General features: G+C 46.8%; 1 protein-coding gene across 3 annotated transcripts in view; it reads left to right on the top strand.

The window, feature by feature from the left end:
- The first annotated feature begins 169 nt into the window (after window positions 1-169).
- Cep89 (centrosomal protein 89) overlaps window positions 170-17255 on the top strand; it is a 47063-nt gene continuing 29977 nt past the window's right edge. For 2 of the 3 annotated variants that reach the window (XM_034524584.2, XM_076932209.1), the window contains exons 1-5: window positions 171-338; window positions 3892-3998; window positions 9736-9894; window positions 12297-12480; window positions 15466-15565. In XM_034524584.2, the coding sequence (XP_034380475.1) occupies window positions 300-338; window positions 3892-3998; window positions 9736-9894; window positions 12297-12480; window positions 15466-15565 (589 nt within the window). In that variant the 5' untranslated portion in view covers window positions 171-299. Of the gene's footprint in view, window positions 339-3891; window positions 3999-9735; window positions 9895-12296; window positions 12481-15465; window positions 15566-17255 lie in introns of all 3 variants that reach the window. The other variant, XR_004608828.2, reaches the window with a different exon arrangement.

The raw sequence follows: 17255 nt of genomic DNA on the forward strand, positions 1-17255 counted from the left end.
GATATGTAAAGAACTGGCATCTACTATAGCCAATAATGGAACGAAAGTCTCAGCCTGCTTCCTCACTAGCTGGCATTTGAATGACGCCTTGCTGGGTTGTCAAGAGCAACGGGTGGTAGTAAAATTGACTCTGATTGGCTGAGACTCAAAACAGAGCCAATGTGAGACGTGCTTGTTTTAAAGTCGGGGGTCCGCGGGAGCTAAGCTGTGGGGAGCTAAGCTGTGGAGAGCTCAGAGGGCTGCGGGGCTATCTTCCAGCTAGTCCAGCGCCGGGCGCATGCCCCCAGCTCTCAGCCAGGATGCTCCTCAGCTTCCGCAAGAACCGCCGGAGCCAGTTCGTGAGTAATTCCAGGCCTTCATGTGCGGTTTTAAAAAGCAAAGATCTACTTATTTATAGAGTATTCTATCTGGATGTATGCCAGCATAGAAGGAGAGGGCATCAGATCCCATTACAGATAGATGGTTGTGAGCCACCATGTGGTTGCTGGGAATTGAACTCAAGACCTCTGGAAGAGCAGACAACGCTCTTAACCAATGAGCCATCTCTTCAGCCCTCGTGTGCAGTTTTTAAGGTCTGAGATAGGAGGGAGGCGGCAACACTATCAGGGAGCATTAAGTTCCAGAAGCCCAGACTTCGCGTTCCAAAGAATCCTTCATGTCCAGAGTCCGCCACAGACAGGAATCTCGGCCTCCCTGTCAGGATTCTCCCCTTGGCTGGGAGTTCATTCCTGTCTTGTTGAAAACTGTGACATGACCGGATGTCCCCGCAGGGAAGTCCTACTTGGTTCCTCCCTGCACCCTGCAGTACCTACAGGCTTTGGCAGGTCCATCGCGGCTGCCCACCAGTTCCTACCTTACCCACTCCGACCTGGCTTCTATCTACTTGGACTGCTTCCTAATCAGATGTTTCCTAGCTTCTCTGTTTTCATCTCTGAGGTCCCTGAGATTTGCTGTCTACAGAGCAATGACTGAAACTTTGAAAAGCACAGATCTGATCATGCCACACTCACTAGCCAGATGCACTGACATTTTCTGTTCCTTCTGCCTGGGTGTGTTCTTCCAGATCTTATAAAAGCCACCGTGTCACCATGTGCCAATGTAGTGTCTTCCTAGTCTCATTCTCTGATGCCTTGCTGGTTTATATTTCTTCTGTTTGGTTTTGGTTTTGAAACAGGGTCTTACTATGTAGCCCAGGAAACTCCCCACAGCCTCTTGCCTTTGTCTCCTGAGTGCTGAGATTACAGGCTTCAACGTCACACTTGGCTTCTTACTCATTGCTCTAGGATTGTGACTCCAGCGATCTATGGGCACACACCCCATTCCTCTCACTACAATCTGTTCATCATGCCAACTGTATTTTGTGGTGCTAGGAATCCATTTCAGGGCCTTTAGGCCAGGAAGTGTATAGCACTTGCCTTTAATCTCAGCACTCTGGAGGCAGAGGTAGGCAGACCCCTGTGAGTTCAAGGGCAGCCTGGACTACACAGTGAGTCCCAGACTAGTCAAAGCTACACAGTGAGATCCGGTCTCAAGGTCGGAAGAAAGTCACTATTCTAGGCCCTTTTGAACACTAAGCAAACAGTAAGTCATTGAGTTATATCCTCGCTCTAATAACAAAAAAAATTGATTTTAATTATGTGTGTCTCAAGTGTGAGTTTGGGCACTTGCCGGTAGAAGCCAAAGGCACTGGATTCCCTAGAGGTGCAGTTACAGGCAGTTGTGAGTCACCCGGCATTGGTGTTGGTAACTGGAGTCAGGTCCTCCGGAAGAGTAGTACATGCTCTTAACCACTGAGCCATCTTTCCAGACCCCAGGAATAAACTGAGATGATCCACAGATCCCAGGTGTTCTCTTTTCCTGGTCTAAGTCGCCTGCCATTGGTGTTTTGTCAGTTCCTGTGTTCATGCTGCTCCTTTTCCAATACAGAGGCAAGGGCTGTCTTTGAAGACCCATTCTTAATGCCTCTGTGCCTCTTTCCTAGGGAAGCACTTGAAGTTTCTTTGCTGGTTTCAAACTCCGAAGGGCTGGAGGGATGGCTCAGTGGTTAAGGGCACATGTTGCTTTTGCAGAGGACGTGGGTTCAACTTCCAGCGCCTACATGCTGGCTCACAACTATCTGAGACACCAGACACCGTTTCTAAGAGATCTGATATCCTCTTCTGAACCTCCACAGACTCACAAATGCACGCGGTACCCATACATATATGCAGACAAAACATTCACACACATAAAATAAGTAAATGTTTAAAAAAATAAAAAAGAAAGAAAGGCAAAAAACCCTGAAGGAACCCTTGGTGAGACAATAATGGCCCAGGGTTATGAAGGAAAGATCGAATGAAATCTCCCAGGAATTGAGTAGCTGCCTACTCTCAACCTGGCGCTGCAAAGGCAGTAAAGCGGCTCTCCCACCATCAGTTTATTACCCTGACAGGTATCAGGTTTCACTTGTTGTTTGACTGTGGAAGGTCTCCCATCCCTCTTCCCCACTACTGCCCCTGAGTATGTACATCTTCCAACATCCTTGCCCTAGCCCATACACAGCCATATAATACTTGCCCCAGAGACCCTGGCCACCTTCCCACCAGCATAAATACCCTCCCCCTCCAAATAAATGAACCAGTTCTCCAAAGCTGTTCCTGGATGTGTCGTTCATTGCATGCGCACTCATTGCCCACCACGATCCTGCCCTGCACTCACCTGTGCCCTGCTAGGCTTCTCTCCCTCCAGTCCAGCTCAGTGCACAGCGGTCCTGGGTGAAGCAGGCATGGGGTGACAACTCTTCTTTCCTTGGGCTATTTTGATTTTTCTTGTCCCTTGACATTTATCATAATTCTGTGTTCTATTTCGACTGTGTTGAGTGTTTTCCCACTCTATGCTCCTGAGGATGAAGACCGCGTGTCTTCATCGTCTTTCATGGCGTCCTGCCTCTAGTGGGTGTGAGTGGCTGGTGCCCAGAAAGCAGACTGTACAAGGTTCAGAAACTTGAGAGACCCTTTTGCCCAGTTCATCAAAGTGGGGTGGCGTCCCCTCTGACTTTCATCATAGGTAGGAGTGCGTTATCCTTACTGTGCAGCTTTGCAATGAGCCACCAGGAGTCAGGCTCCTCCTATGAGATGAGTTGGTATACTCAGTGTGAGAGTGCCAGGGTTGATAAAGATAAGAAAGGCACCTGTTGCTTGGGAGCGGGAAGGCCTGGGTGACATTAGTCACTGAGGACAGTGCTGTGTGTGGTAGCCTAGAAGGTAATGAATGGTCAGTGTATTAATTTTCTCGCTGGCTGGGACCTGACAAGAAGCAGCTGATGTGAGGAGAGCTTTATTTTGGCTCATGATTTTGAGGGGACACCGTCCATCACAGTGGGGGAGGGTGTGGCACCAGTTGGCTCCATGGTGGCAGGCATGTACAGCAGGTGCTTGCTCACATCTCAGCAGCCCAGGAAGCTTAGGCAGAAGAATGGGTGCCCAGCCGATCTTCTTTCTCTTCTCTTTCCCTTTCTCTTTCGTCTGAGTCTCCTACCCCAGGAGTTGGTTCTCTTCATATTTAGGGTACATTAGCCCAGTTCAATTAGTTAATCCTCTCTGGAAAAGCGCCCCCCACAGACACCCAAAGGTGTGCTTCATAACACACTAGGTGTGGATTAACCCAGTTCAGTTGGCAATTGCAATCAGTCAGGAAAGCTGCAGTGAGCAGGAAAGTGTGAAACAGCCAGCCGTGATGGTGTGCCCCAGTGAGTGTGCTTGCCTCACCAGCAGGGATTGGGAACAGCAGCAGGGTAAAGGGACTCTCGTGGGACCAGATCCTTGTTGTGGCCTCAGCTTGGGAGGTGATGGTGGCACAGGAGCCAGGTGATTTCCTCCTCCCAGTGACCTGCCTTGGGTTTCATTTGTGCAGAACCACATCATCCATGGCTTCCTCCCCGCAGCCAGCATTGCGCCGAAGCCAGCTGTGCCACGCACACCCCCTCCCCGAAGCCCCAATCCTTCTCCAGAGAGGCCCAGGTAAGTCTCAAGATGAGCACCACCGAGGGTCACCCCCATGCTTGACCATCAAGTCCTGAACCCTGGAACTGATCACACTGGCTAAGAGGCCACAAGTAGAGGGCTAGACTAATACCCTCTGCAGTATTTACCTCTGCTCCATGATGCACTTCATCTGGCTTCTCTGAGAATCAGTGGACTTGCTTGGGGTCTGATACCTTCAATGGAAGATCTCAGATTGCAGGATTGGATGCAGTTGGTGCCTGTTAAGTATAGAGCACCAAGTTTTAGTTACTCCTTCCTTCTGCCCGTCCATCCTCCCTCCCTCCATCCTCCCTCCCTCTCTCCATCCTCCTTCTGTCCTTTCCTCCCTCCCTCCCTCCCTCCCTTCCTTCCTCTTCCTGGGAGCGGAAGCCAGGGCCTGTGCATGCTGTACTAAACATGTACTCTTCATCTCAGCTTTGTGTCCATCCAGGTTAACAGTACTTTTAGGAGAACTGCACAAAAAATGTCTTTCTAGATACAATTCTGCAATAAAAACAACAAACTACTTTGTATTAAAAGGAAGGAACATATTCCCTGCCAGGAACTGGTGTTCCTAACTGCTGACAGCCAACTCTCTTTTCATTCTTGGGACCACTGTCTATATCTGCCAAGATTTCAGACACTTGAAAACTTTAGACTTGTTTTGTTTGTTTTCTATAGGGTCTTGCTTTGTGGCCCAGCCTGACCTTGCATTCAAGGCAGTCCTCCTGCCTCAGCCTCTGAAGAGTATGAGCCACCATGCCTAGCTAGTCTGATTTGTTGTTGTTGTTGTCCTTTAAATTTTCATTTGTAGCTGGTCAGTGGTGGCACACTCCTTTAATCTGAGCACTCAGGAGACAGAGCAGGTGGATAAGTTTGAGGTCAACCTGGAGTACAGAGCAAGTTCCAGGACAGCTAGAACTACAAAGACAAAAATTATAAACTATGTGTATATGCCTTTGTATGTACATGTATGTGGGCATTAGTGTGTGTGTGTGTGTGTGTGTGTGTGTGTGTGTGTGTGTGTGTATACTTTGATGTGGGTACCATTGGAATCTAGAAGAGGACGTTGGGTTCCCGGAGCTGCTGTTATAGGTAGTTGTGAGCCACCCAGTAGGTGCTGGCAGCCAAATCAGATCCTCTGCAAGGTCAGTGTGCATTCTTTAATTCACTGAGCTGTCTCTTCAGTCCACTGCTCTGTTTTTAATCTGCAAATTGATTGGGTTATTAGTTATCAATAAGGGCTAAGTCCACTTTAGAGGGCCACTTTCTATGTGATCTTTGGTACTGGTATATTCTGTGCATTTGATTAGAACTCTGAAGGGCTGGAAATAGAATAGGACTTGGTGATTCTGCATTTGCCCAGCACACATGAAACTCCGGAATTCTATCCTTAACACTAGGGGAGGAAAGAAGTCTGTGGTGTTTTAGTGTTTGATTTTGCCTGCAGCAGAGTCCATCACACAGAGAGCCATTTATTAGTGATCACTCTGTGCCAAGTAGCCTAGTGGGTACTGAACAAGCAGTGTCTCTTCCACCCTCTCAGTAACACCATGAGAGGGCCTTGTGGTCATCCCTATATTGGGTCACCTGTGAGGTTCAGTTATTGATCACTGCTTAGAACGTCATGGCAGTAGCACTACTGGCAGGAAGGTGGTCCGTTCAGTTTGTCAGTGTTTGTCTTGTATCAGTGAGACTTGGGTTTATGCAGCCTGGGCACCCAGAGGGTTAGCTTTCCTTCCCTTGTCAGCCAAACAAATGAAGCAGTAGCTTCGTGGTTAGGATGCTGTGGGCTCGCTAGAAAGTCTTTTCTACCAGGGTCTAGTGGGCCTGTAGAGATGGCTCATCTGGATAAGAGCATGCATTACTCTTGCAGAGGACCCAGGTTCAGTTCCCAGCAACTACATGGGACAGCTCACAATTGCTTGTAACTCTGGCTTCAACCTTTCTGGTCTTCTTGGGCACCTGTACTTACTGCACATACCTACACAGAGGCGAATGTTAGATACACATAATTAAAAGTAATAATTTTTTTAAGAGCTTGGTTGCATACACTTGTAATTCCAGGACTCAGGAAGCTGATGCAGGAGGATTGATTGTCCTAGGCTAGCCTGAACTACATAGTGAGACCTTGATTTAAAAAAAAAAAAAAATCATTATTTTAAAAACTTTTTTAAGGTTTGTTTTATGAGTGTTTTGTTTGCATATGTGTCTGTGTTCAACATGCCTGCTTATGCCCTCAGAGGTGAGAATAGGGTGTTCTGTCCTCTGGGACTGGAGTTACAGATGGCTGTGAGCTACCGCGTGGGTACTGAGAACCAAACCTGGATCCCCTGGAAGAGCTTCTTGTGCTCTTAACCACTGAGCCATCTCTCCAGCCTCAAAAAAAAAACCCAAAAAAAAAAAAAAAACAAACAAAAAAACAAAACAAAACAAAACAAAACAACAACAACAAAAAAAAAACCAAAAAGCAAAACCTTTTGTTTCTAAAGTGATTGTGAAGCCACTTCCCACTGCTGTGTTTGTGTTATTTCACACTGGCACCACCATTTGGTTGTCAGTCTGCATAGTTTATTCTGAGCTAGAAATGAGTGGCCCTGGCCTGGAAACAGGACCCTGGTTCTGAGCTAACTACCAGTTTCATAGTCAAAAACCTGACTTTTGAAAGCGGTGACCACGCACGAATGGGCGACGTCCTGAGCCTGTTGGGTGACCATCGTGCTTTCTTGGCAATCGTGTCCACTCACAGGCAAGCTACTCCTTGTTCATCTAGCCTGAGGCACATTTCTGCTCTCTAGAATGTCAGGGTGTGTTTGTGAGCGTTGCTGCTGTCCTCCTGTGATGCCAGGGTGGCCCTACCTGCTGCTGTTCACTGTGGGAGCCATCTGTCAGTTCTGTGTGGAAAGGCTGCGTGTAAGAGATTATCTTGATTAGTCTTTAAAATTTCCAGGCATCTAATGAGTGTACTTCTGAGGTTATAGGGGAAAAGCCATTCGGCTCCTCCTGGGTTCTCCCCCAACAATAATCAACATGTCACTCTGGACGTAAATAATTCTTCAGTGGGCAGTGGCTGGGTCTTCTTTAATCCAGTTAAGTTCTTTTTTTTTTTTTTTTTTTTTTTTGGTTTTTCGAGACAGGGTTTCTCTGTGTAGTCCTGGCTGTCCTGGAACTCACTCTGTAGACCAGGCTGGCCTGGAACTCAGAGATCCGCCTGCCTCTGCCTCCCAAGTGCTGGGATTAAAGGCGTGCGCCACCACCGCCCGGCCCATTTAAGTTCTAAGACCGAAGGTTATATCAGATCCCATTGGCTGAGGGCTCAGCTCCTACTGCCCCGCCCTCACTTCAGATACCAGATACAGCCCAGGTGGTTCTGCCTGTGTTCTGACCCAGAAGTAAGCTGGTGCTCTCACAATCAAATCCTTGGATTTGATAAGAGTGCTCACAGATCTTGGGAAAACTTGATGCAAAACACAGCCCTTGGAATAAAATTTAGTTTATTCTGAGCCGGAAATGAGTGGCCCTGGTCAGGGAACAGGATCCAGGTTCTGAGCTAACTATGAATAGTCCAGAAATATGGATTCTGGTTACCTTGAATGACATGCTTCAGTGTAGAAGAGAGTAATTAATTTATATAAGTCAGAGAGCAAAAGAAAGTCATAGACCAATGCATTTACCAAATGCATTCGTAGATGTAGAGACATCTGGGAGGCAGGCTACTGCCGAGCATGGATGGTCTGTAGGTTTCATATGGCGGCTTGCAGGCTTTCTTGGGGTTTGTGGAAGCTACTACTCTCTCAAGTTCAATAATATGTCCCAAGAGTTTCCCTGAAGGTGCAAGGAGATTAGGCCAAATCAAAGATTGGTTGTAACTGGCCGTGAAGTCTTGTCAGCTTTTGATCATGAAGCAATCCATCTCTCTAGCTATGGCTCCTATCAGTCTGTCAGCCTGCAGGGTTTTCCACACAGTGTGGCTTCTTTGTTGGCCTTGAATTTGTGTGTTTTATTGATTTATTATGGAGGCTGTTTTACTCTTTGTTTTGGTTTTCTTTGAGGTAGGGTAGCCCAGGCTGGCTCCAGACTCCTAAGTGTATGTCCCCATGCCTTGCTTTACAAAGGATGTTTTAAAGGACACAAATAGGCATATGAAATGATCCATAGGGTAAGGTATGGAAAGGTCCCAAGCACAAGTGTTTCTGTCTCCATAGAGTTGGCTATCCAAGCACCTGGAGGTCTTATTCCCCATCCTGGAAGTTCCCATATATTCTACCATCTGCAGGCTCCCTCCGTCCGTACACAGGCTCCCACCATGCGCAGGCTCCCACCATCCATAGGCTTCCTCCATCCTCAGGCTTTCACTTGGCTGGTTCCTCTGACAACCAATTCCTCATCCAGTGGTTATCTAGGGATTTATCAAAACTCACCTCATTATTCTAAGCTCAGGTGTTTGAAAAGGCTGCCTGTAAATGATAAAAGGTCGCCTGTCTCTCCGGAGCTGCTCAGCTGCTTCAAGAACCAAGTGCAGAGGGTTGGACTTAAGACGACCTTATAAAGAGTCTCGGGTCCGTGGATAAGGGCAAAGAGAAAAATATGGATCAGTAACACAGCAGCGCTCGCTGGTCGGTAGGGTTTCTTGTTTTGTTTGGGTTTGTGGGGGTTTTTAGTGTGTGCATGTGTGTTGTGTGGTTTATATGCATGTGAGTTTGCAGTTTGTTAGGCGGTGTCTTCCTCTGATCTTAGTCTTGTTCATCTGAGACAGATCTCTCACTGAATCAGAAGCTTGCCTTTTGGGCTAGGCTGGCTGGCCAGCTAATACTAGAGATATATGTGTTTAGTTGATGTGTCTTTTCATCATGACAAGTTGTGTGTGTGTGTGTGTGTGTGTGTGTGTGTGTGCTCACGCGTGAACACACGTGCTTTTCTGAGATAGGGTTTCTTTGTGTAGCCCTGGCTGTCCTAGAACTTGCTTTGTAGACCAGGTAGGCCTTGCACTCAGAGATCTACCTGCCTCTGCCTCCTGGGATTGCTGGGATTAAAGCCATGCGCCAGCACCGCCTGGCTATTTATATATTCATTTTTTTAAGGTCAGGGACTCAACTATCTAGCCCAGGTTGTGTAGAACTTGCTAGGTAGACCAGCCTGGCTCCAACTCCCAATGGTCTGCCTGCCTTGCTCCCAAGTGCTGGGATCAAAGATGTGTGCCACCACGCCTGGCTTAAGTGTTCTGTATCTCATTCTTTTATTCCATTCTGATCTTTTGTTTTAATAAGAAAATGATTTGAATATAGGCTTTGCATGTCTGACTATGTAGAGTTACAACCCAGTGTGTGTGACATCCTATTGGCTAGACCAGTAGCTCTCAACCTGTGGCTTGTGACTGACTTCATTGGGGGGCGGGGGTTGTCTCATATCAGACATGCTGTATGTCAAGTTTACGAAATTATGAAGTAGCAACAAAATGATTTATGATTGGAGGTCACCACAACATGAGGAACTGTATGAAAGGGTCACAAGCATTAGGAAGATGGAGAACACTGGACTGGAAAAGTCTTTACAAATCATTCAGTTGCTATAAAAAAAAAAATGACGGCATAAATTTGATCATACAGTCAACGTGAGAGGTAAGCGGGGATTCTGATGGGCCATCATGGTCACGATCAGCAGCCACAGTAGACGAGGTTACCCTGGCCAGGTCAGCCCATTGCTCAGGGCCTCTTTGGCATGTTCCTGTTCGCAGGTCTGCTCTGGCTGCAGCCATCCTGGCAACCACGTTGACTGGACAGACGGTTGCCATTCCCCAGCCTCGCCAGAGATCCCGGTCTGAGAGTGATGCCTCCTGCGTTGAAAAGGACAGCTTCATTGAGCCCTATGCCACCACCTCAGAGCTGAGGCTTCGGTAGGGACGTGTTGTGGCTCTGTGTCCTCTCATGGCAGTAGAGGGCAGCTCAGCATAGCTGTGTCCACTGTGCATGGGGCCCTGTGAGGTGTAATCACCAGGTTTTCATCAGTTGTGTCCAGGAGACACTGACAGGGACAATAATTGTTCCTTTAGTTCTGAGACAAGGCCTTTCTGTATAGACCAGGATGGCCTCAGACCTTATTTCTCATGCTTCAGGCTCCCAGGCAGCCAGGTTATAGCAGTGCACTGTGGGATCTCACTCTTGACTCTAGCCATTTTGAATATAGCTAGTTTTTCTTCTAAGAATTACATATATACTGAATTGAACTAAAAATAAGGAACTGAAAAAAGGATATAAAACCATCAAAGGAAGAATGCCAGTCCAGGTGAGGGCTGAGCTAACCCTGCCATATTTTAAAACACAATGCTAAGTAGTGACAGGAATGTGAGGCACTCAGCTCATCGGTGAGAGGTGCTTGTGAATGCACTAGGAACCTGGGACAGACCAGAGAGAAGGAAGGTCTTCAGTACATCAACTGACTGAAAACAAATCAGCTTTGAACCTTGTCCAAATCTTACACCCCAGTCAGTTCCTATGAGATTAAAGGATCGTTCTAGGTATTCATATACATAAGACCATGAACTCCCCGGACAATGGCCATGTACTTCAAAGCTAGGAACTTAGACGGTAAAATAAGTTGATTTTTTTGAAGGTGATCCTGAGGGGCTGGGAATTGTGGCATCTGTAGTCCTAGAATTTGGGAGATGGAACTTGAAGGATCAGGAGTTCAGAGCTATCCTTGGGTATACAGTAAATTCCAGACCAGCTTGGGCTGTGTGTGAGATACTATCTCAAAACAAAAGCAAAACAACAAATGTTTTACCATTCTAGGGGGTAAGTCTTAGGTCCTTTACGTGCTAAGCAAAAGCTGTAACACTAACTATGACCCCAGCCAAACATTTTTCTTTTAATCATATGTTTAAAAAAAGATAATAATCTACCATTCAAAATGTTGACTGTAAGATCTTACTAGTTCCTGGGTGTGAGGGTGCATGCCTTTAATCCCAACATATGGGAGGCAGGGGCAGGTCTGACTGATCTACATAACAAGTTCTAGTCCAGGCAAGGCTACTTAGTGAGATCATCTCAATAAACAAAAAAACAAGAAACCAGGGCAGGAGCAGATGGCCCAGCAGTAAAGAGTACAGCATGCAGCATAGACTGCTCTTGCAGAAGACCAAATTTGGTTTCCAGTATCCACATTAGGCAGTTCACAACCACCTATAACCCCTATAGGAATCTGATGCTCTGGCCTTCATGGGCCCCTGCACTCATAAGCATTTACCTACACACAGGCACACATGCACGCACCTGTGTTACTGTTTTTTTAAATAAGTGTATTAACAGTTTTGCTCTTACCCAGCTAGCTCCCAAATAATTGAAACTGGACTGTTATATTTATTTATCAAGTTTTAAGGGCACAACAACTGAGCAGCATTGTGCTATTTTAATCCTCCAGCCTTATCTGGCTACCTCCCAGCCCACATCACTGAGATATTTGCATTTTATGGCTTTCCCTGTTCCAGGTTTTTTTTTTTTCCCTATGGTGTCTCCTGGACTCTCTTCCCATTGCTAATCTCCACTTCCTCCCAGGGCTGGCAGGAAGTCCGGCCCTATTCTCTTCCTGCTCAGTCATTGGCTGTTAAGCTCTATTGACACATCAGGGAAAAATTGGGGAGCTGGTATTTACATAAGATTGAGACCGGAGATTCTCAGAATAAGGATTGCAACCAGATACAGGGGAGACAGAAATCAGCATTTGAATTTTCACACAAACACAGTAACATGCCTGCATACCTGTAACTAAACAAACAAATACAGCCTTACTAATAGCAGATGCAGACATGGCTCAGAGGTTAAGAGCATTGGCTACTATTCCAGAAGCCCCAGGTTCAGTTCCCAGCACTCATATTAGGCCACTCACAATCTCCTTTAACTCCAGCTCCAGGGGAGTCCAGCGCCCCCTTCTGGCCTCTGTTCATGTTGATATACATATAAATAAAAATACATCTTTTTTTAAAATAGTGCATTCTGTATGTCCAGAGTATGAGTATAAAAACAAGTATAAAGCAATACTTAGAGGGACACAGCGCAGGGAGAGCAGGCGCTGTCGTTACTCAGCTCCCGTGTGTTTTACTGTCACAATACTTCTTTGGTGTGGACCCGGAGACAGCACATTTAAGATGTGCGTAACAGCTTGGTGGGGTGGTGTGGGCCAATAATCCCAACACTTGGGAGGCTGAGGCAGCCTCCCAAAAAAAAAAAATGTTCCAATATCAGCATCAAGTGCTAAGTCAGTTGTTTTGTTTTTTTTTCATTCATTTATGACCTAACGCAGGCAACGCTGGCAGAATGAGCAGAGAAGGACTTCATTACCATCCTTTGCGACGTTAGGCTACAGGGAGGATGAAGATGCTGAAACACAGGTGTCAAACAGCTGCAGGGAGTCAGAGTCGTCCTCCACGTGGAAGGATGTGGGGGATGGCAGAGATGCTGTATATGCTGTGCCTCACAGGGATCAGGTAACTCCATGTTCCCGAGCTGCTTCCCACCTGCTACCCACAGTAGGCTGCCCAGAACACTTGAGCAGCCATCGTCTTCGCTCTGTTCCATTGCTACTGTGTTCAGTCTTGCGTCTATCTGGATGGAGCAAAACTTAAACTTCTTGGTTTATCCTTTGATAAACCAAGTCCTTCAAAGGCAAAGATACAACATCTTCATGAGGATGCATGGGATTCTTCTTTTGCTGTGTATATTATCTGTGTGTGTAGTGTGTGTGAGTGCATGTGTGTGAGAGTGTATGTGTTATGCTTGCTTGTATATGTATGTGTGAGTGTGTATGTGTTATGCTTGCTTGTGTGTGTGTTATGCTTGCTTCTGTGTGTGTTATACTTGCTTGTGTGAGTGTGTGCGAATGTATGTGAGTCTGTGTGTGTGTTACACTTGCTTGTGTGTGTCTGTTGAGAGTGTGTTATTTTTTTTGTGTGTGTATGTGTGTATGTGTTATGCTTGCTTGTGTGTGTGTGTCTGTGTGTGTGTATATGTGTTACACTTGTTTGTGTGTGTGTCTGTGCGTGTATGTGTTACACTTGCTTGTGTGTGTGTGTATGTGTTACACTTGCTTGTGTGTGTGTCTGTGTGTGTGTGTTACACTTGCTTGTGTGTGTGCTTTTGTTGTTATTGTTGCTTATTTGTTTTATGAGGTTCATTTGAGATTGGATCTAACTATGTAACCTTGAGCTGGTTAGTTTGAAACTCACTAAGTAGACCAGGCTATCCTGACACTCACAGAGGTCCACCTGCCTCTGCCTCCTGAATGCTGGGCATAAAGGCGTTGCCACCTCAACTGTTCTCTTACATTTTCTTGTCCAGATTCCCCCAAGCTGGCTCCCCATCACGGCTCCCCACCATGGCATTGCCCCTCATGACCACATGCCACATTTGGGGAGGTGTGTTCATGTGACTGACATGGTGAGAGCTGTCAGGAGACTTGCATGGAGCTCTGTGCTAGACCCCGTGCTTTCCTAGGGTCACTCAGTGCCAGCTGGTACAGTCTTGTCACACGGGCACACGTTAACACTACGGCTTGCTTTGCTTTCATCAGGCTTCCTATCCCTTGCTTCCGTCCCTCCTTACAGGACTTCTGACATTCTGCATTCGCTTGTAAGCGTTTTAATTTACTGTACGTGGAGACGCGGGATGTATTAGAATATATCCATTCAGATGACTCTGTTGTTAGGTGTATATGATTTTTGAAATCATATGTATTTCCGCTAATCACTTCTTTTTTTGATGTATTTATTTTATGTGTGTGATGTGTTTATTTTGCCTGTGAGTATGCTCACCACCTGCATGCCCAGTGCCCAAGAGGGTCTAAAGAGGGTATTAAATCCTCAAGAACTGGAGTCACAGATGGTTGTGAGACACTGTGTGGGTGCTGAGAACTGAACCCACATACTCTGCAAGAGCAACCGGTGTTCTAACCACTGAGCATTCTCCCCAGCCCTCCCTAGTAGCTATTTGACTGACATTCTTCATCTTCCCTTTCTTTGGGTTAAAATTTTAAAGTTTATTATTATGTGCATGTGCGTGTACCTGTGTGGTCCTCGTGTGTAGATGCACATACTGTGGTGTGCATGTGTGTGGAGTCCGTTTTCCTTCCACTTTTAAGAGGGCTCCAGGGGTTGAACTTGGGTCCCTGGGCTTGCACAGCAAACATACCTTTTTCCAGTCTTTCCCCAAGCCATGCTATCTTTTCCGTTTTTCTGTCTTTTTTTTTTTTTTTTAAAGGGGGGGTTTGTGCTATTTTTTTAGGAAACAGCCATTATATATTATTTCTTTTTAAAGATATTTACTTGCTTTGATGTGCATGTGTACGTACACCCTGTGGGTGTGTACTTCGTCATGGTGTGTGTGTACCATCAGAGGTGTGTATGTGTCATCCACTGGAGAACTAAACCTGCCAGACAATCTCCCAAGGATGCCATTGGCATTTTCCTATCAATTTCACACTTCTGGTGACTGGGAGTAGTTTAATGTGTCTTTCACAGGTGACCACGGCTGTTCATTCCCAGGAGATAAAAAGCAAATGGTCACATTGTTTCTCCTTCTCTGAAATAACAAGTACATTAGGAGCTCTGTGGACTGCTCACCCTGAGCCAGGTCACCTTGGAGCCATGTGCACAGAGCCTGTAGCTGCAGTGGCTTTAACTCTTGCCTCTGAGATGCCTTTCCTACGATTATCTTGTAGTGGCTGCTACCAACTTCTGCCAGCCACAGGAGTATCCTTCCCATGACCCCCAACACACCTCTGCTAGGCCATGCTGATCCCAAGCAAGGTTTTGTGGAAGAATCAGTCGAGCTAGGCTAGTGCACCTGAAGGGCCTGGATGCTAGTGGATCCACAGGGTGTGTTTCACAGCTTCTCCTCTCGGCCGATTGCCCTGTGTCCCTGCCCTCCAGAGCCCTGCCAGTGGGAGCGCCTCTAAGGGACAGCTTTGTAGCTCTGGCACCATACATGATGACAGTGGAGAAGTAAAATCCTACTTATCAGGAAATGACATCAGCAGTGGAATCACGTGGTGACCATCATTGGCCTCAGCCTTAGACAGCTGCCCAGGTAAAGGTTGTCCCAGGATAGCCAGCTCTTCTTGTCACATAATGCACTTTCATAATGGAACACCAGAGCTGAATGTGATGACATTGGGTGCTGTCGGGAGCAAGCCAGAAGCAGCCCCTTTCCTGAGCAAGTCCCTGCAGGAATTTGGAGAGGAAGCTATCCAGGCAGTACAGGGTATGAAGCTCCCCACAGCCTAAATACAATAGCTATTCTATTGACTGTCTTTCCCGGCTTTTACAAGGCCCTGTGGTCTCTTTCTGCCATAGTATATGCAGCCCTTTTCAGTGTGGCAGCTGTGGGAGTTCTATGAATTAAGACAGTTGAACTGTTAGGAGGATGTGTTACAGCTAACAGGTCCCGCATGCTTATTGTTCTCTCATAACCAAAAGGTACTGTCATCACAAAAGCTGGTGAGAAAAGATGATGCTTCTGTGCAAGACTGGCTTTCAGACTCCTCCTCCTCTTCACCACAGTACACTCACCAGAAAGGTAAGGAAAGAGTTAACCGTAAGAGCATTTCTGGTTACCAGTTTTGGGGCCAGCACTCCTCTGTGCTGTGGCTCAGAGATTCTGACCAGAAAGCGCTTGCCGTCCATTCTCACTACAAGTGATGGATGGCCCTGTGTTGTCTGTTCTGTTTGTTTGCAGAGGACTCCAGTTCAGGCTGTGTCTGTGTTTATGTGCCTTTCCCTCTGCCCCTGTCATCATGCAAGCTGCAGGGCCTGGCCACAGTGGGCCATCAGTGAAGGACTTGTTGGATGATGCATGGATATATAAGATGTTTCTGTCATAATTCTGGAATGCACATTGACTTTTTTTTATATATCTTATTTGACACAGTGAGAATTCTGCCCACAATGGCAAAGACAGGAAGCAATTTTGAGATCCCAAAGGAGAACAGGCAGCAGAGAGCCTGCCAAGCAGAGGGAAGCCAGCAACTGCTTTGTCAGGGCCCTTGAGTTGCTTGTGCTTGGGACACAGTTGGGGTATGTGTTCATGTGTATGTGAAGGTGTGCAGGTGAAGAAGCCAGAGGCAAACTTCAGAGCTGTGCCTCAGTAGCCACCCACTTTGTTTTTGAGACAAGGTCTTGTATTGGCTGGGGGCTTGTTGAGTACGTGAGGCTGGCTGGGGATCCACCTGTCTCACCTCCCCAGTCTTGGGATTACAAGCGTGTGTCATTACATTGCATTTTTATGTAGGTTCCAGGAGATTAAAATCGGGTCCTGATGCAAGGCAACTCCTTTACCAACTGAACTATCTCCATAGCTCCCCGGGACACTTTCCATGTTACTCCATCTACATGGTGCCTGACTGGAAACAGAATGGCCATTCTTCAGCTGTTTATTCTTGCCTCAGCCTCCCAGTGGCTGGCATGATGGACACTCACCACTCTGCCCAGCTTTCTGACATCTCCTTTTTTCTAAAATCTGCTTTGTGTGGCCTCATGGATCACACATCAGCCAGGAGTCAACCAAGGGACAGAACCACACTGTGGTTTACACAGTGTGTTGTAACTACAAGAGTAGTTAATCCAAGAGGATTGCCTACTAAGGGCTACAGAGGATGTTCCAAATGCGGGATTGTCAATATGTTGTAGCCAGTCAACACAAGGCATCTGAGGAAGGAACAAACCTGGAGGTGTCTCACTCAGAGCTGAGGCCCAGGCCTCACTGCAGGGGGTGTGGCGATGGCCTTCTGGAAGCCAGGTTTGCTAAAGTCTAGCTCTCTTGTGAGTTTGGAGCTAGCCTGGTCTACAGAGTGAGTTCCAGGACCCAGGGTTATACAGAGAAACACTGTATTGAAAAAAAAAAAAAAAAAAAAAAAAAAAAAAAAAAAGCAAAAACCTTATGGAGGAAGAGTTTGTTGGGCTCACGGTTTGAAGGCACATCCATTATGGGGAAGCCATGGCAGCAGGGATGTGGTGCTTTGTCAGGAAGCAGAGAGAGATGAGCGCTGGAGCTCAGTAGGCTTTCTCCTCCATTCAGTGGTGCCACTCATACTTAGGATGGATCTCCCCACCTCAGCCCAATCTAGACACCCTGCCACATGCCCGGAGGCTTGTCTCCCGGGTGGCTTTGGATCCTGTTGTTGACAGTATTAACTGTCACACCATGTTGAGCGACAGACAGACCCAGCAGTCATGGTCATCAGGGAGTTTTGATTCATTTGGAATTTTGA

The sequence above is a fragment of the Arvicanthis niloticus genome, chromosome 1 (assembly GCF_011762505.2).
Source record: "Arvicanthis niloticus isolate mArvNil1 chromosome 1, mArvNil1.pat.X, whole genome shotgun sequence".
NCBI classification, from domain to species: domain Eukaryota; kingdom Metazoa; phylum Chordata; class Mammalia; order Rodentia; family Muridae; genus Arvicanthis; species Arvicanthis niloticus.